General features: G+C 38.4%; 1 protein-coding gene across 1 annotated transcript in view; it reads right to left on the reverse strand.

Annotated features, from left to right (window-relative positions):
- The window catches only part of PKHD1 (PKHD1 ciliary IPT domain containing fibrocystin/polyductin), a 469,885-nt gene that overhangs the window by 220,547 nt on the left and 230,186 nt on the right, over positions 1–19,152 (reverse strand). The window contains 3 exon segments of the mRNA XM_038554300.1: positions 2,648–2,843; positions 4,216–4,393; positions 16,691–16,937. Coding sequence (XP_038410228.1) covers positions 2,648–2,843; positions 4,216–4,393; positions 16,691–16,937 — 621 coding nt within the window.

The following is a 19,152-nucleotide window of genomic DNA, read 5'->3' on the forward strand; positions in this document are numbered from 1 at the left end:
AAAAAGAAAAAAAAAAAATCCAGAGAAATAATCTACTGAGAAAACCTGTGGTAAAGTAACAGGGTATACTAATCACATTTGAAGATATTTGGGCATTTTGTACCACAATTCCAAGAGATAAGTAGGTATTCTTAACCTCATCGTATAGGTGAAGCCATTGAGTCATGGAGCATTTTTAATTCCATGCCCCAAGTGGAACAGCCAGCCAGCCACTGATTAAAATCCTAAACCCTAATCTCTGGCCATGAGCTTTCCAAAGAACCTGCATACCATAAAAGACATTTGCTAAAGAAAGACAAAACTTGCCTTGGTAGAGAAGAGCAATACTCTCAAAACATTACGTACAGGATTGTTTTTCTTTGTCACTGGGGATCAGTGAGAAGTTTTCTCCCACAATCCTGCCTAGCACCCCCTACCCTATTTGGGCAGTGATCAATGATTATTTAGTGGGCAGCACACTCTAGTGGGGAGATCCAGAGCCAGGAGCTAGAATGCCTGGGTTCTGATTTTTTCCCTTCTGGGCTGGGTCTAAGATTAGTCAGGTATCTTCAATCACACACAAAGTAGCCAAATGGAGGAAACAGAGATAATTGTGATTTTGTTTGAAACTTCCTATCCTGGGGGATGTGGTAAGGTTGGAAACAAAAAATACAAAAAAGATGGTCCACTTAGAAGTGGTCAACAAATTAATGAAACACAGCCAATTGTCAGTGAAGCGGCACTCTGAACGAAAAGCCAGCCAGGAATAGGAACAGGGTCTCTTCATCCCCACCCCTGAAAGTCTGGCAGGAAATTCAATGGACCTGAAAGAGGTCAAGCAGTTTCCCTACAATAGATAAAATGGAACTTCTGTATATACAGCTCTCCCCACATTTTTTTTTTTTTTAATCTCAGGAATATGTCCACACTGACTGTGAGGTCTTGACTTTTGTTTTCTTCTTAGACTAAACGTATTTTATGTAAATTCTCCCAGTCGCAGACCTATAAAGTCACATGGTCCCAAAAAACAATTAAGTGAAAGTAACGAACAAATCAATATGTAAAACACACAGCACAGAGCTAGAACTCTATTGCTTGGGGTCTTGGGATACCAGCTTCAACTACCTCACTGCCATTATGGCATCATCAGCCTTCCTAACAATGTTGTAAACTTGACACAGAGAATGTCCAAAATATAACCGAATCTACCCAATTCAACATAGCTGCACAGGACACCACCATCGAGGAGCAGTACAAGCTTGGGTTCCCCCTGAATCCTCATATCCTCACTGTACCAGCCCAGAAATGAGAACCAAAGTGGCTCTAGCCACCTACCTACCCCAATCACAGGATATAGAAGGCACAAATGACCACAAAAGCCAGTACACAGAGCACTGAGAATCCTCTTAAGGAACAAGGGTCTCCATGTTCATTAAACATTCAACCAACCCTCTGTGATTTCCTGTTCCTTTTCCAACTCATTACCTAAAGGTGGAGATACTAAGGTATTCTGATAAATAGAATGTTTTAAATTAATAAGGGCTATCTACCTAATAAAAATGTCTTAGACTGAAAAATGCCTCCGTATCATATATCTGCTCATATAGACATACAGATATACAAATATATACAATATTCATATTTACAAATATGAATATATAAATATTTATACTTAGGCAGATTTGCATTTATACCATGTATGTGTATAAATAGTCTAAGAGTATAACTTGCCATTAACTCAATAAATAATGATAACAAAGGGGAAGAAAACATGTAGTTGCATGACTTGATTTTTTTTTTCCCCTTTATGCCACAAATGTTCCTTTACCATGTTTGGCTTATGGGGTCATTTAAATTAGTTTGCAGTTGGGGGCACCTGGGTGGCTCAGTGGTTGAGCATCTGCCTTTGGCTCAGGGAATGATCCTGGGGTACTGGGATCGAGTCCTGCATCAGGTTCCCTGAAAGAAGCCTACTTCTCCTTCTGCCTATATCTCTGCCTATCTCTGTGTGTCTCTCATGAATAAATAAATAAAATCTTTTAAAAACATTAGTTTGCAGTTCATGAACAAAATCTGACCAATGGACAAGACAGGCTCTTCACAAGCATGCTAAGTAATAGAAGGAGAACCATTTGCAATTAAAATTTTGTTATAGAATATATATCAAGTGAACAGTCATACTTAAAGTTAATGATACCTATTTATTCTTACTTAATGGCTGCATTCAGCTCTAATAACAAAAAGGATTCTCAGGGATCTCTGTTCATCCTGAGTCTTTATAGTTTTAGGTTACATTTATGGTTGATCAAATCAGAAATAAAATTCAAATGGTACAATTCAGTGCAGATAAAATATACAACAATCCATTTGGCAAAGACTGAACAATACCAGGGAATTACCATACTCTCCACCGTAGTGCTATTAAAATGTAATAGTCCCAGGGCTCAAGTATAGGTCAGGCTCAATTGACACTGAAGCACAAGGGAGATGGATGAGGAAGTCAGGACAACTGCCCAGGCAGTCTGATTTCAGAGTCCAACCATTTAACTGTAACATACAACTCCCCCTTCCAGTTCCTCATAGCTTCATAACACAAATGTTTGGAATTCAAGAGTGAATGGTAGTTTCCAACAATGTGCCCTCAAAATGCTCATCCAATTATACTTACCAAGGTAGATGAGTTGCCTCAACTGGGTATTGAAGAACCAGTCGCAACCTTGGTCCTGACCAGGTAATGGCAGAGATGGAAGGGACCGTCCCTCCTGACTCCCACACCTTACGAGGATGTCAGGGTAAGGCCATAGGACTGTGTGCACCAGCAGGAGGTAGTTTCCAGGAGCAAAGCTGCCAAATGTGGCTGAGTACTTGAAGTGAGAGAACAATACAATAATGCTCATTTAGTAAGGAAGGCTTTCCAAGAGCTACAAAGAACACAGATGGAGTACTTTAGAAATACAGCAGTTCACACTTAGACTACTCTCCTTGCAGGAAATGGGCTTACTTAAATCCATTCCATAATAAATTCTTAACCAGAGCTACAAGATCATGGAACATGAGGATTGAAAGATGCCATTGAGTGTCTCTTAACAACTTCAATTAACAGAGGAGAAAACCTAGACAAGTAAGCTGACTTGTCCCAGGTTGAACAGCTAGCCAAGACAGAGCCAGATTTAGAATTCTTTTCCAGTTTTTCCCATAACTTAAAAAGGCAGGCAATGATAGGAGGCCCGTTCTTTTATAACACCAACAGCTAGCACTATTGTTGCATTTGTTACATGCTCAGGTTCTATTCATACCAAAGCATTCAATCCTTCAAAGACTCCTTGTCATTGTCAGTACTACTGCCTCCATTTTACATATGAGGAAGCTGAGGCAGACAGGGGGTCAGTAACTTGCCCCACACCACAAAGCAGGGGAGTACTGAGCCAGGAAAGACAGAAGAGTATCCACCTCTGCAGTCAACATTCTGCTGCCGTCACCTTATGAAAATTCCCCAAAACGTTCTCATGGGAACCTCAAGGAAAGGAAAGAGCTCTCTTTTCTGAGAAGGGTGGTGAGAAGATCAAAGGAGATTCTCTGCCTCGAACTATACCACACCCAAGACCTGCTCTCATGACTTTAAGGAGAATGTGAAGGAAGAAAGGAATGTGTTAAAAGAAAGAGGTGAAGTTTGAAGAAATCCACTGGATTGTCTTTTTTTTTTTTTTCCAGAAAATGCACCCACTTTCCACATGGCTATTCCTATCTTCACTGCCCCTAACCATTTGACACTTTAGCCAACCCCAATGAACGTCCAGACCTTTATTTGCAAGTTAATCTTTGACCACAAGGTGGCAGTATGCAATGTAAAAATGCTTTGTTAAGACGTTTTTCTCTGGCTACAAACACTTCCCTGAGGGGTAAATTGGTTCTTAATCCCTTATCTAATAATATAATTCCATAGAATGCTTAGAAGGTATTTCTCATTGTATAAATAAAGTTAAAATTTCAGGCAGAACCATTCTGTTACTCAAGACAAGATTCAAACAGATTCTAATATATTCAAGTTAAAAAAATTAAAATAAAAAATAACCACCACATCTTATATTCAGATTACATTCATCAGGTCACAACACTGTGGCAGTTTTCTTTATCAGCACCAGAAGATGCTAATTCCTGCAAACTGCTATTTCACGGGTAGAAAGATAAGAACCCCTGGAGAATAGACCATACCCGTGAAAGAATTCCTGGGGTTACCTGCAGGGATCTGCTGATCCAAGGGGTTTCAAATTGCAGTGAGTAAGTCTCCTGATCCAAGAGCAGAGCCATCCAGCCATATAGGTTAGACAATGTGTCACGTACATAATTGACAGTGGTTGTCTTATTTCTGCTGTCGGTTATGGTTAAATCATAAGAAACATTTGGAGCATTAGCTCTAGGGTGATTTAAAAAGAAAAAAAAATGGGTGGTAAGTTATTTGTCCATTCTGGCTCTAATACACTCCTCTCCCATCAGTGGTAATTCATCTTTTATTCTTTCCATGTATTTCTTGCTCTTGCGCCATCTTGTCTGTACATCTAGGGAGCTTTTAGCAATCACTGTGTGGGTCAAAACAGCCCCCAGATGTCACAGATCATTTGTGCCTTCCACTGGCCTGGTGGGTTGAAGGTAGTTAACATTCAGATCTGAGACCACTAATAAATGCCATAACAAGTTCATAAGGGCCAGGACTATATATTGTTATTTTAATAAAGAAATATCCATGTTCAGAATCTTGCCATGGACCTATTTTATCAGCATCAGGAAATATATAGTTATTAGATACTCTCATAGGAAGCAATGACGGAGACCCAGAAACTAATGTGCCTAGACTCTCAGAAGTCCACCTCCAACTGCCGGGCAGAAATGGCTGCCGTAGCCTTCCCTAGAATGAAAAAGTAACCTGGCTCCTCTCCCATGGGCTTGCATAAAGCCCAGGGCTCAGTCCTACCACCGCACCTAGTGTCAGTTTTTTTGTTGGTTAACATAGACTGTGAGATCTTTAAGTTAGAGATATTTTGTCCATTTGGTGTCCTCCACCCTGGCACAGGGTCTGCACACAATGGGTACTCAACTCATGTTTGTTATATCAAGGTAGGACTGCTGGATGAACTCTCTCTAGAGCAGCTGGTGCCAATTTCCTAAGTTTTAGAAAGCATTTCTACAAGTGCATTTTAGCAAATGAGGAAATTGAGGCAGAGCATGGCAAAAGTATTATTAGAATGTCACAAGGCAGCACTAGAAATTTATTACTTTCTACAAATTACACAGCCCACTCCAGAGTGATTTTTAAAACTTCACTAGAACATAACAGATTTAGCCACATGCTAAGACCCTAAAAGAAAGTCAAAGTGGACAGAAAATAAAAGGCAAATGTAAAAAAAAAAAAAAAAATCAATACACATTATGACTGTCCTTCCCCATTTGGTTTGGTTTTCATGAGAATCTTTAACTGTGGCATTTTGCTGCAGGCAGATAATTAAATTCTCAGAGTAGAGGGAAATGAGACGAAGGAGGATGTTGGGTTTTCAAAGTGAGGTGTGGCATGACCATATCCAAAGCCAATTTACAATCCAGTGGATTTTATAAAAAGAAACTGTTTTTAGTCTGAAATGCTTAGGCACAATGGTTAGATGGCCATAAACTGGAAATCTTTATCTATGTACATGAGGTGGATGAATTTGGGCAAATTACTGGCCCTCTTTAAGCTTTCCTTTCCTTTTTCAACAAATGAAGGCAGATAGTATGTATTTTTCATATATGAAAGACTGTGAAACTTAGAGATAATCTATGTATTCAGTAACCCACTAATCACTAAGCCCAGTCACATCTACCCACAGCTCATTTAAGAACTAACCTCAGGGGGTGCCTCAGTGGCTCAGTAGGTTAAGTGTCTGTCTCTTGGTTTTGGCTCAGGTCATGATCTCAGGGTCCTGAGATGGAGCCCCACATTGGGATCCATGCTCAGCGGGGAGTGCCCTTGAAGATTCTTTCCCTCTACTCCTCCCTCTACTCACTCAGGTGCTCTCTTCTCAAATAAATAAGTAAATCTTTTTTTTTTTTTTTTTAAAGGGAATAGACCTTAAGATGTGCCAGATTTGCCATTCTGTACTATTTGTTTTAATGTTTAGCAGTTTATTTAAAAACACACTTAAAACTCTTCATGGTACAAAGCTGTGGCCCTGGCAATGCAGTATTTGATACATACTTATTGTAAGAATGCATGTGCTTCTTTCATTCATTAACTAATAGAATGAAAGGGATGAAAAATGTTCAGAGCATTAGGAAATTAAAACAAAAAACAAGCAAAAAATAATAATAATAACCATGACTACTCTTTCCCTAGATTTCCTGATGCAGGAAGCTTTAGAAAGCTCGGGGTGGAAGACTTTCTCTGATAGAGCTTGGAACCACACATCCCAGGGTCCCAGGAGATGATCCAGCACAGTTTGGCCCAACTAATACATTTTAAAAATAGTCTTCTGAGAAATAAAGGTAACACAAATGTGTTAAGAGGAGATAAAGTTGGAACCAAGAAATACCAAAGTGGTCGATAGGTTGGCTACAGTAGGTGTCATGATCAGTGTGTAACGTGGGATTCGTTTTAGTTCAGAGAATGATTCTGAGTATTTCAGATTCTGAAAATATAACCTTTCAGTTTTCACAGAAATATATGGATCCTGGAAAATGAATCACAAGAACTAAATCCAGGAGAGACTAATAGATAAATCAGAATTCCCATTTAATAATTCACAGTAAGAAATAAGGCTTCCTTTCACATAGTCAGTATTTGATAAATATTTGTTGAATGAATGAGTGAGTGTTAAAATGGACCAGTACACTCCAAACCAATACTCGGTGATGTTTCTCCCCAACAGAGAAGACTACCTGGAAATCCCACACAAGGGTAAGAAGATTTCTTATAAACTTAACAATTGAAGAAACAAGTAACTTAATTATAAGCTATCAGAGCTTAATACAGCCAACCCCCATATCAATAGGATATTTGCCATGAAGACTTAAACACTTATATTTAATGGTCAGAAAATAGGACATATATAAGCAATCTACACTACTAGTAAGACTGGTTTTAAAAAATGCTAAGGAAAGGGATGCCTATGTGTCTCAGCAGTTGGACATCTGCCTTTGGCTCAGGGAGTGATCCTGGGGTCCCCAGATCAAGTCCTGCATCCAGTTCCCTGCATAGGGCTTGCTTCTCTCTCTGCCTATGCCTCTGCCTCTCTTTCTGTATCTCTCATGAATAAACAAATAAAATCTTTTAAAAAATGCTGAGTAAAAAGAATAAAAATTTTAAAGTGCTAATGTTTCCTGATAAACTATTTCTTTTACCCTAGTCAAGTGCTCTCAAACCACTTTTACAATTTTTTAAAAATTATAGACCAAAGGAAGATTTCTATTTGTTCAAATCCATCCGTCTCTTCACATTTAGTTCCTCTAACCTATATTTTGTCACTTACTTTGCCTTAGCAATCTATGTTTCTCATTCTTTTCTTAAGATATCATGCATACCATCTTGAGTGTTATGAAAATATTGCCTCAATATGTTACAATACAATCATTTGGGTAGATAGTTTCAGAAATGGTTCCTAATTTCAGCAGTGTGGCCCATGGCCCCAAGAGTCCTCCTGGTCATCCTAACTAGACATAATTATTTCTCAAATTTCTATCAGTATCACATTTATAAATCATTTTTTAGGGTACAATCTCTCCTGGGTTCAGTTTCTATTGATTGTGACTTCAATTATTGAAGGAGCCATTTTTCCAGACCATAGTCCCAGGTTTCTAAAAGCTCTTATAAACATGACCCCCTCTTCAAATATTGTAAAACCACCAAATGCTAAGAGTCATTCAGTTCTACCTGTCTCTGGGACTATTACACCTTCCTTTTGATGCCCTTTTCCTTCCAAGCAGCATCCAGCAATCTGATGCTAAGCACCTGATCAACCAGAGACCCACCACAGCACATCATGATCCTAAATTATATCTTCCTCTTTCTTCCTCATGCATTGCCCTGATCCTATCAAGCCATCCCAACCATTTCAACTAAGGTTTAGTTGGGATGCAATTTTACCAGTACTAAATGTGCAGCACCTTTGTGTAATACAATCCAAGTAGAGAAGGAAGTTATCAAATATATCTTTACTATAGCTGGTAGTGGAAATGGTGCATTCTGAAAAGAAAATCAAAACATCAAAGATCCATCAGGAGATAGATAGGTAAGTGAGACACCTTGTATTGACCATCGCTGGAGGCCAAAAACCCAAAGTCAAATAATCTCCTCTCCTTCTAGGCCAAATGCCAGCAGTGACAATGGTGGGCTCTTCTGAAAGGCACCAAAAGAACATCAAGTCTCAAAGAACACCATGAAGAGAATTTACCAACGATAATGACTACAATTTTCACTTGCCCTAAATAGCCACCAATTTCCCTGTGCCCTAAATAGCCACCAATCTCCCTCTCTTTACTGTTAATGAAGCAAAGGAGCACAAAAGTATTTCTAATTTGGAGGAGCCAAGGGAGTCTGCATGGGCCATTAGCAGCAGAGAGCTTCATTACTAGGGGAAGAAGTCTCTCTCTGAACTTCTCATGGCTTTATGTGCAAGAAATCAGGAGGCAACCAGTCCATTTTAAATATTAACCCTTACCTCTGCATCAGCAACAGCTCTATATATAATCAAAAAGACAAAAGGACTACAAGCTTTTTCTTTTCCTGTTCAAGGGGGTGCCTTAATTTTTGTTCTTTTTTTTTAAATAACCAAGCTTGTTTTTAATTAAGGGATATTTTCCTTTAAAAATAACGGCACTATCGCTTGATAAGATTTCCCAGCCTAACTATCAATTTAAAATACTAGTTGTGTAAACAGTTATGTAATTTAGTGCCCATATACAGTGTGGAACTGTTGAATGTATACTGCCCACAAAGGATTTGTCAGGCAATCAACAATACCAATGAGAACAAATATTAACTCCCTGGTTTGTGTTTACCATTAGCTTACTTTTCCTGAGGGTCCATATCTCTGTGTATTAAGACAAACATTGTATTGAGCTCTAAATGCTCTCAATTCAGAACAATTGTGAAATAAACCCTTTATAATTACACATCTCCTAAGCCATACACATCCTAATAACTAGCCTCAGATGATGTTGCATCTCCTGAATATTAGGGCTTGCTGCTGTCACTCTCATTTTGTACTACACAAAGAAGGTGAAATTGGAATTTTAAGCACAGCCAACAATTTTTTTGTGTGTGGCACAGCATTGCTTGAACATCCTTTAAAATACCTTGTACTCAAAAAAAAAAAAAAAATACCTTGTACTCATAACAAGTCTTTGTCAGAAAACCATTCTCCTACCTCTGATCTGCCACCATCCAGTACTATTTTATATGTATCAATATAAAAACTATTATATACCCTTATTGATTGAGGAACACTTAAATATATTTCTCCTTTCAAGACACGTAAAAAGAGGAAGAAAGCTATGACATTCAGTGTTTCCCTCAAACTTTTAAATCCCTAAATTCACATGCAAAACAGAACCAGTAAGCAGAGAAGAAGCCCTGTGATTTAAAAATCCTTGTTTCTGATAGCCACACCCAACATCACTCCTTGTGACTAGGCAAGTATCTATTTCTGTTTATCTTTTCAGAGTCTGCTAAAGCAATAATAATTTGTTATAGAGAAGTCCTGGAATCAACCTAGCACCTCCTCAAATGTAGCATCTATAGGTTTGGCAGCACACTTAGGACAACACTGCTTGCTTATTATATCTTAGTTCATGAAGAAAAGCAATAGATGCCTATTATCCTACCTAAGAAAACCCTTCATACACTATTGCATCTCTTCTCTTGATTTGTTGAATCAGCCAGAACATGTGAATGTTACCATTGGAGCTATGCCCCCAAAAAGTAAACAACTACTTGTCAGGGATACTGAAAAACAATTTTATACATCAGGTAGGGAGTTAGACTAAGAAACTTGTCATCCCTTTTACACACACACACACACACACACACACACACTTCTAGTGCCATGGTAGAGCTGACTGACCCCTACTCAGGAGCTCATTGTCAGTCTCTCTTCCCAACATGTTCAGTGACAGCATGATGGTAGCCATGAATAGGTCCTATGAGTATTTTCACCATGGAATTGGGCAAATGCTACAAATCAGGGCTTTTTATTCTAGAAAGTTAGTTGCTAAACATTTACTGGCTTGCTACTGTGCCCCTTTATTATTCATGAAATTTAACAACTATGTGGTGTTGTAGATATTCCTCAATCTGGGGTCCATTATGATTTTTAGAGCTTTTTCTACTTTACTTCTGTAACCTCTGGTGACAAGAAAGGAGATACTTCTTGGAATTTCCCTGTATGACTTTCTTTTTTAAGTCTGAATAGATACCATTAGTGATGCTATGCCTTTATCCCTAGGAAAGAGAGTTAGGCGATTATTAAAGGAAAAGCTAGGCCAAAATTTCCATTTGAACTCTTCTTTACTTTTGCATTCACAGAGGCAGGGGGTGCCTCATACTTTGAACACTGACACATTAAGAGCAGTTACATAGGTAAAAACTGAACGCAAGCACTACAGGAGAGGATGTTAAGCAACATCTAAGAATCAAGGTGATCAACAAGAACATTAACCTTTTCTGTTCCAGAAGTAGGAAGAAAGACGTAGAAGGTGCTGGAGCAAAATGAATCAAAAACTGTCCTGAATAACTCTACATTCTATGATTAGCTGGGAGGTTTTGCTAGATTGGTACAATGTCATGTGACCCTTGGAAAGTATTCCTTATTTTTCAAGAATTGGATTAAGTTACATTTGAGCTCACTTAATTCCCTTGCCAGGCATTTGTTTCTCAGATACATAAAATCTATAGTATTTTATTCAATTAGCAGTATGTTCACATGTTGTTTTGTAAATCACAGCTGTAAAATAGAGACTTTTTAAAGACATTTATTAAGTACTCAGTATATACCAGGTGACCTTTTGAGATAAATACCATTATGTCTGTTTTATTGATGTGAGAGCTAAAGCAAAAAAGCGGGGGGGGGGGTAATTTGTCCAGAAAAAGACCCCTCAGGAAGGGGGTAGGGAGTTTCACCTGGTACCCGCAAATAGTTCTTACTTACTTCTCCATTCTTTAGTCTTTGAAAAATAATTTCAAATACATGCATGTGTCTTAACTATTTTATGTACATCCTATAAAGTTGGAGGGACTGGTTGGCCAAACTACAACACCTTATAAACTCTTAATTTCTCCCACACTCAGTACAAGACAATTAACTAGAGAGAGATCAGGGTTTGATTTATTGGTATTTGAATAAGTCTAGGACAATTGAAATATTTATAGAGTGCTCTACACTACTACTACTACTGCTACTAATGACTAATAATAATAATAATAATAATAATTCCCACGTGGTAATTTTGAGGGTTGAGTTCTTATTCTCCCCATCACAACTAGATGCATCTAAACCACCAGGGAAGGAAAACAACTACAAATGTTGACAAACTGCTAATTCCATCGGGGTGAGATAGGAATGGAGTGAAGAAGGAATCAGCTGTTGGAATACATCATCTGGTCAACTGATAGCCTCAGGAAGCAAAAGCCCAAAAGACATTATGAAAGAACATTCTTAAGTATTTCATGTTCCTAAAATTTTTAGAAATAAAGTCAGGATGGTATTTTAATCTTGGGTCTTATAAACAAAAATTGAGTGCATGAACTCCTCACAAACATGTCCTAACAGAGAAATGGGCAGTAAAAACATGAGAGGAAAATTTGGGGGAGTCCGTAATTTTTAAAGCTATATCCACTTATTAAATATTAATTTTATTGAGTTACTGCGTTCTACAAGAGATAGACAATTTATAGAGCTGTACAGGAGCTTTGAGTATTGGATAGAGCAAATATAGAGAGCCAGCACACAGCAGGGCTACCAAAACCTGTACAGGAAACTCAGGGAAGCTTACCTGAAAAAAATAACCTTCATGCTGAGTTCATGGAAACTGAACCTTATGAATTGAAAGGCACAGATAGTTGAGCATGGCCGAAGCCTGGGCTGCAGGGAGGGGAGGGCAGAGCATTGAGAGATGAGTCTACAATTATAAGCAAGAAGCAGGTCATGAAGAGCCTGAGAGACAATAAGAATGTGGGACTCTCTAAGGGAGGCACTGGAAGCTCTTAAAAATTTCCAAGCAAGGGAATGAATAGATGGCGAGACAAGATCTGCATTCACTAACTTCAAGGATAAGGTCACAGCAAGGTAGCCAGCTAAGAGGCTATTTTGATCCTACAGGTGAGAGGACTAGAGAGGTGAAGTGGGCAAGAAGTAGAAAGATGCAAGAAGGGTTTTTGTTTTGTTTTGTTTTGTTTTGTTTTGTTTTTTTAAGAGAGAATGAACAGGACTTGGTAGGCAGTGCTTGTGGGAAATAAGGCAAAAAATGAGTCAAAGGTGACCCTATGGTTCTGGTTTAGAAAACTGAAGCATTTGCCTGAACATCCAGAAATTCTCAATGCCCAGAGAGGAACAGTCTATGGATAAAGAGCATAAATTCAGTTTTGACAAGTCAAGTTTGAGATGACTATTATTTACTCTAGTAGAAAGCATTGCTGCTCAGTAGAAATATAATGCAAAGCCATGAAGGCCAGCCACAGGTATAATCTTAAATTTTATAGCAGCCACATTAAAAAAGTAAAATGAAATAAGTGGAATTAATTTTAATAATATGTTAAACCCAATATATCCAAAATATTATTATTTCAGCATAAAATAAACAAGTTATTGAGATATGTCATTTTTTCCTATAGCATCTTAGAAACATGAAGTATGATTTATACTTATGGCACATCTCAATCTGGACTAGCCACATTTTAAGGCTTAGTACCCACATATGGCTAGTGGTTATGATATTGACAGTGCAGATCCTAAGGGCAATTGGATAAATAGGTCTGGAGGTCAACAGTAGAGGAAAAAAAATCTGGAAGCATCACTGTATATTAACTGAAGTGGTAAGGTAATTCAGATTACCTGAGAAGAGTGTTACTTAAAAAGCAAGGAAAGTGTTTCACAGAGCCCTAAGGAACACTAGCATTTAATTTTTTCAAGTAATCTCTGCACCCAATGTGGGGCTTGAACTCACAACCCTGAGTTCGAGTTATATGCTCTACCAACTGAGCTAGCCAGTTGCTCCAATATTAGCATTTAAGAGACAGGGAGAAGAACTTACAAGGGAGACACAGAAGGAGCACACAACAAACTCTTGGTAATATTTTCTGTGTTCCATGTAATTAGCCCTATACAGAAGAAAATATCTAAATTTGGGGGAAATCAATAAATCAATGAGGTATATGAGGCATGTCATCATATGGGACCTCTGGATTAAAATGATCACTGATATATTTATTTGAAATGAAGTTCTGACTTACATAATAGGGCTAACATCACCCTTGTCTTATCAGGAGGGATGAGGTTGGTAGAATGAGACTTATTGTGAAAGAAGCCGGAAAAAGCACACTATCCAGAGGGGCCCCTGGGTGACTTAGTGGTTGAGCATCTGCCTTTGGCTCAGGTCATGATCCCAGGGTCTTGGGATCAAGTCCTGCATCGGTTTCCCCATAGGGAGCCTGCTTCTCCCTCTGCCTATGTCTCTGCCTCTCTGTGTCTCTTATGAATAAATGGATAAAATCTTTAAAAACAACAACAACAACAAAATCACTATCCAGAATACCTGTGGCTCCTACAAAAAGAAAATGTTTTTACAATTGGTAAGTGAGAGAATATAAGCAGCATTTATGCAGATCAAGCACACTGTCATTTTAACAAAACATAAACTAGACTCTGCTTTGTGGAGGGTGGGAATTTTTCTTTACCTAAGTATTAAATATTATTACCAACTTAAATATATACATATGTCTCAGTCAACCCAACTGTAATAGCTGGAATCAGAGGAAGCAATAAAACAGGAAATGCCACAAATATGGAAACAAATCAGACCTAAATAAGGTAGTGAGGGACAGAAACAGAAGGTGTCCAATGTCAAACAAAGAACTTACAGTGAAATTGGACCATAGAGGGGGCTTTCCCAGGAAGAAATCACACTCCAGCCACTGGTTGTTAGCAAAGGGGGAATGGATGCCTTGTTTATGCAGCTCTGTGAGGCCTCACACCCTGCCCTTGGGGGACCTGTGCTGGGGGAGGGAGGTAAGAGCTGAGAGGGAAGACAGCAGGGTGCTTGTGCCATATCAGATCTCCATCAACATGCAACCCCAAAAGATCGTGACTGTGAGAGCTTTGTAAATCAACTCTTAGGGTGCTTGCTTCAGGGCAAATAGCACAACAAATTAATCCTTTCTCCATGAAATGCAGCAAAGTTTGTATCTATGCTGAATTCAAATTGCTCATTAGCTCTGACATGTTCCTAATGAGGTTATAATGCTCTGGGACAGAGATCAAGTCACTGAGCACAAATAGCTAGAGATAGATCATAGAAAAATAAAGTTATAAGGACCTCAGAGCAGTGCTTCTAAAACTTTGACACAAATCACCTAGAAATTCCCATTCAGGATGTCCACAATAGAGTCTGAGAAGTCCCATGTCTAAAGAGCTCCCAGGTAATGCTGATGCACTTTGACTAGCAAAGTCCAAGAAATGATGGAATCTAGTCACCTTAACCTAGAGGTAAGGACAGTAGAGCCAAGAGACTTATAATTGAGAGCCTGCTGAAACTTCCCTGAGGATTATTTTCGGGTAGTTGGGCATTTATTCATAGACCTTAGATCCACCTGAAATTTTTAAAATAGAAGCATAGGGAGTAGGTAAGGTGGCCAACCATCCTAGTTTCCTCAAGGCTGGGATATGAGATTTTCTATTTTAAAACCAGGAAAATTCCAGACCAACCAAGATAAGTCTTTTATCCTAGTAGGACAATTTTGAATCTACTCATTATATTGTATCAGGACTATTATCATTTTTACCTTGTAGGTCCCTGAGTGCTGGGATCATAACCTACTATGAAGGCACGTATCCTGTCCTAAAGTCCTCCAAGAATGGATGCTTCGACAAGATTACATCTGCCCAACCTTTTAACACCATATTGCTAAGTACCTTTCATTTTTAATTTTTTTAATGTCTTTAATTAAGTCACGTTGGTGCACAATGTTATATTAGTTTTAGATATATAACATAGTGAATCAATTACTTTCTATGTTACATTCACCACGAGTCTAGTTCCCATGTACCACCATACAACACTAATTAGAATACCACTGGCTTCCTTCCTTGTGCTGTACCTTTTATCCCTGTGACTTATTCATTCTATAACTGGAAGCCTGTACCTTCTACTCTCCTGCTAAGTACCTTTCTAAGAGACCGTCTCCAGTAAGTCTCAAAGTAGAGCATAAAAAAGGAGTATAAAGAATACAGAGAAATAAATACTCAAGCCTCTCATGTTCTTTTTAACTACACAAATCTATTTTAATTTTCCATTTGAAAAAAAAATGTATTTAAGAGATAAATAACTTATATAAGTCTCAAACACCCATTAAAAACATCTTTGGTAAAATCACTAAAATAGAAGTAATACTCGGATGCATCCCTGAGAATGAAAACAGAAAGTATGCTGTGCACAATCGAAATGATTAGAAATGAAAATCTCTTTCTACATTGCTATTTTGCTCACTAGAATTAGGCCCATTAACATTTGATAGAATAATAAACAGTCAAGAAAGCAAAAGGGGAAAGCTTTCAGACTAGTCAATGCTAGCAACGTACTGCTGAGGTTTTGAAAAAAGAATGTCAGGATACTGATTTCATGTGCAATCAAAACGCATACTTAGCATTTTAGTAATCCTGATCACATTGACCTACTGTGGAATTTACCTGTTTAAATAAGATGCCAACATAGTCTAGCTGAATCACTTGGCTTAATATTCATGCAGTCAGGACACTTAAAACAATGGAAGGAAAGAAGTGTGGCTAAATATATGCAATGCATTTGAAATAGGTAAAAGATAGAACCCTAGACACTCAGCAATCATTACCTGGAAATTAAAGAGGGCAGAAGCAATCCTATTATGCATTATAAACAGCCTAGCTGCTGACTTAATGGTAGTTTGACTAGCAAAACCACGGAGTCCTTGCTCCAATATTAATAGGAAATGTATTGTACGAATCCAATAGTTCATGAAATTAACAAGGAAAATGAACTGGAGTGGAGCAACTTTGCAAGTAATGGGAAGGCATTAGCAATTGCTTCCCCAGAGCATACTGAACACTTAAAAAGAGGTTGGGGAGAGTACATGTATATAAATGAGAATGGACATTATTGGAATTTTTAAATAATACTTCAAATTTAAATACTTTTCAAATTCTCCATTGGTTGCAAGTCTTTTCAAGAAGAAGCTGTTAGCTCAAAATGTCAATAAGAGGTCATGGGCTATGTGACCTGGTCCACTGATATTGAAAGTTAGTTAGCTGCCATTTGAGTCAGCCTAAAATGACCATAGACTTTGACTTGACAGCTGTCAAAAGTATTCCAATATCATTTTTATAGAACTCAATACTTCTAATAGAATCTGGAAAACAGTTTCCTTTCTATAAACCTCAACAGCCTGAACAATATATGGATGCTCACTGGGAAGCTGAAAAGTATGGTTAAGTCAACTTACAAACCAATAGACATATGATGAAAGATAACATCTTCCCCACAGACACTGCCAGGAACAATCTGACTGAAGCTTAAATTGACCAAACAAGAAGCTGAAAGGGTTTCCATAGAAGCAAGAATATGACTTCTATTTCTCCCAGACAGAGACCCATCCAAGTCTTCCAAAATTGCTGCATGAGGAAATGGAAATGCTACTAAGTTTGGAGAGTTTATAAATTTTAGCTGGTTGGTCTTCACAGTAAATCCACCTATAAATTAGAAAAAAGAAAGACTGTTAACACATGGCACAAAGGACGATTATAACAAATGACCGCTAAATTCACTGGGATGCTTTTAGTACTTGAAAGTGCATATTTATACAGTTACAATTCACTCACTTATTTATTCAAGAAAAAAAATCATGAGTGTCTGTTGTATGACAGGCTCTGTGGTATGAGCTAGAGACATAGAGGGAAATAAGGGCAGGACTGGCATTGCCTTCATGTAGCCTATATTCTAAGGGTAGTGATTCTCAACAACGGTGGTTTTGTCCTCTAGGGGACATCTGGTACTGTTCAGAATCATTTTTGGCTGCTACAGCTGGGTGAATGGCAGTGCTACTGGCATCTGGTGGGTAGAGGTAGGGATACTGTTAAACATCTTCACTGCACAGGACAGTCTCCACAACCAAACATTATCCAGCCTAAAATACCAATAGTGCCAAGGGTGAGAAACTATACAATGAGAAATACAGATGCAGAACACTAAATTACTACTTACTAACTGTAAAGGTGTTGTGGTTCAGTCTTTCAGTCTTTCTGCTCTAGTTCTTCATAGGGAGCCTAACCCTATCTCTTATGAGGCTCACATTTTAAACATTTTCTTTCAAAAGCAACATTCAATCAACCATATGGGCAAATACTAACAGTAGCAGTATTAGCAGTAGGGATACACTTTTTGCAGTCTTTCCCTGACCCCACTTCCATGTGACTCATTGGTACTGCTGCTGATTCAGCTGCAGGGGCCTTCTAAACTCCACGCCCCTGTCATTAAAATGCAAACACTGAGTCTACATGCCTCAGTACATATGCTACAATATTTCTGCATTATGTGCATTATAAAATATACCAAAAGGGAAATAAAAAGAATAAGATATCAATAATTAGTGGCCCCAATGTTTTCATTCCACATCCCAACAGAGTCCACGAAGTGAATTAAGTCATGCACTTCAAGACTCCAGGATTCTACCTCTTACAATTTCCATATTTCATCTAATACCACAACCACCAACAGCTCTACCATTCAGCCCTACTAGAATTTCAATGTTTGCATATGCTGTTTCTAATTCCTACAAGCTTTTCTCTGCCATTTGCCCCCTTGTGAATTCCTGCTCATCTTTCAAAACCCTGCTCAAGAGCCATCTCTATAAAATATTGCCTGACCCTTATCTTGCTCCCTTCACTGACTTTGCTTAGGATTGTACTCATGTCACTTACTACAGTGACTAGCTTAATATTTTTATGCCTAGATCAAGAACTCTTGGAAGAGAAGAATTATGTGTTTTTCATCTTTGTACACACCAGTTCCTCAGACAGAACTTAGAATGGACAGTTCTTAAACAAATAAAAGAGCTCAGGCCAGATCATCTGGTGAGAAGAGATACAAGGTCATAAGGAGTCATATGCTTTTCTTCAGTGTCTTACAAATGCTATGAAACAGCGAAGCTTTTAAAGAACTGAGGTATTGTAATCTGAAGTGAATGCCATAAGGCATTTTTTATTCCTATTATTATTTCTACAATCTCAAACTCAGATGCCACCCAAATAAAAACAATTTTTGACTCTGCCTAAACAGAAAAAAAGTAAAGCGGAGACTTGCTGATTATTCATTTAATTAAAAAAACAAACAATTATCTAAATTGGTGATTCAAACCACAAGAGCATATTTACTTGAATTACTTGGTTTGGTTGTTTACAATGATCAAATCAACTAGATTGCTCTCTGCTTCTTTTCACTTTGGCCCATGAGTCCTCCAAGGTATTTCTCACCACCTCAGAGATGTGGTTAACAAGTGAACGAGAATTCCTACAGTTTTCTCTGTGTATACAACAAGCCTTGGGCTGTTGTAAACATAAAGTACTGAATTCTGGCTCTTTTAGGAAAGATTGCATGTGTGTTAGTTTATATCCATATGTCTATCCACCCAACTCCACTTATTCAATCAATGAACTGCCTAGTATGCACCAAGCTGCTGGGTACTAATGCTAAACCTCTGAGCAGGAGATACATGGTCTCTGCCTTTATGAAGCTCAGAGTCCAGCAGCACCATAAAGATGGAGTAGACAGGGCAGCCTGGGTGGCCCAGCGGTTTAGTGCCGCCTTCGGCCTGAGGAGTGATCCTGGGGACCCGGGATCGGGTCCCATGTCGGGCTCCCTGCATGGAGCCTGCTTCTCCCTCTGCCTTTGTCTCTGCTTCTCTCTCTC

This window comes from Canis lupus, chromosome 12 (assembly GCF_011100685.1).
Source record: "Canis lupus familiaris isolate Mischka breed German Shepherd chromosome 12, alternate assembly UU_Cfam_GSD_1.0, whole genome shotgun sequence".
Classification (NCBI taxonomy): Eukaryota; Metazoa; Chordata; class Mammalia; order Carnivora; family Canidae; genus Canis; species Canis lupus.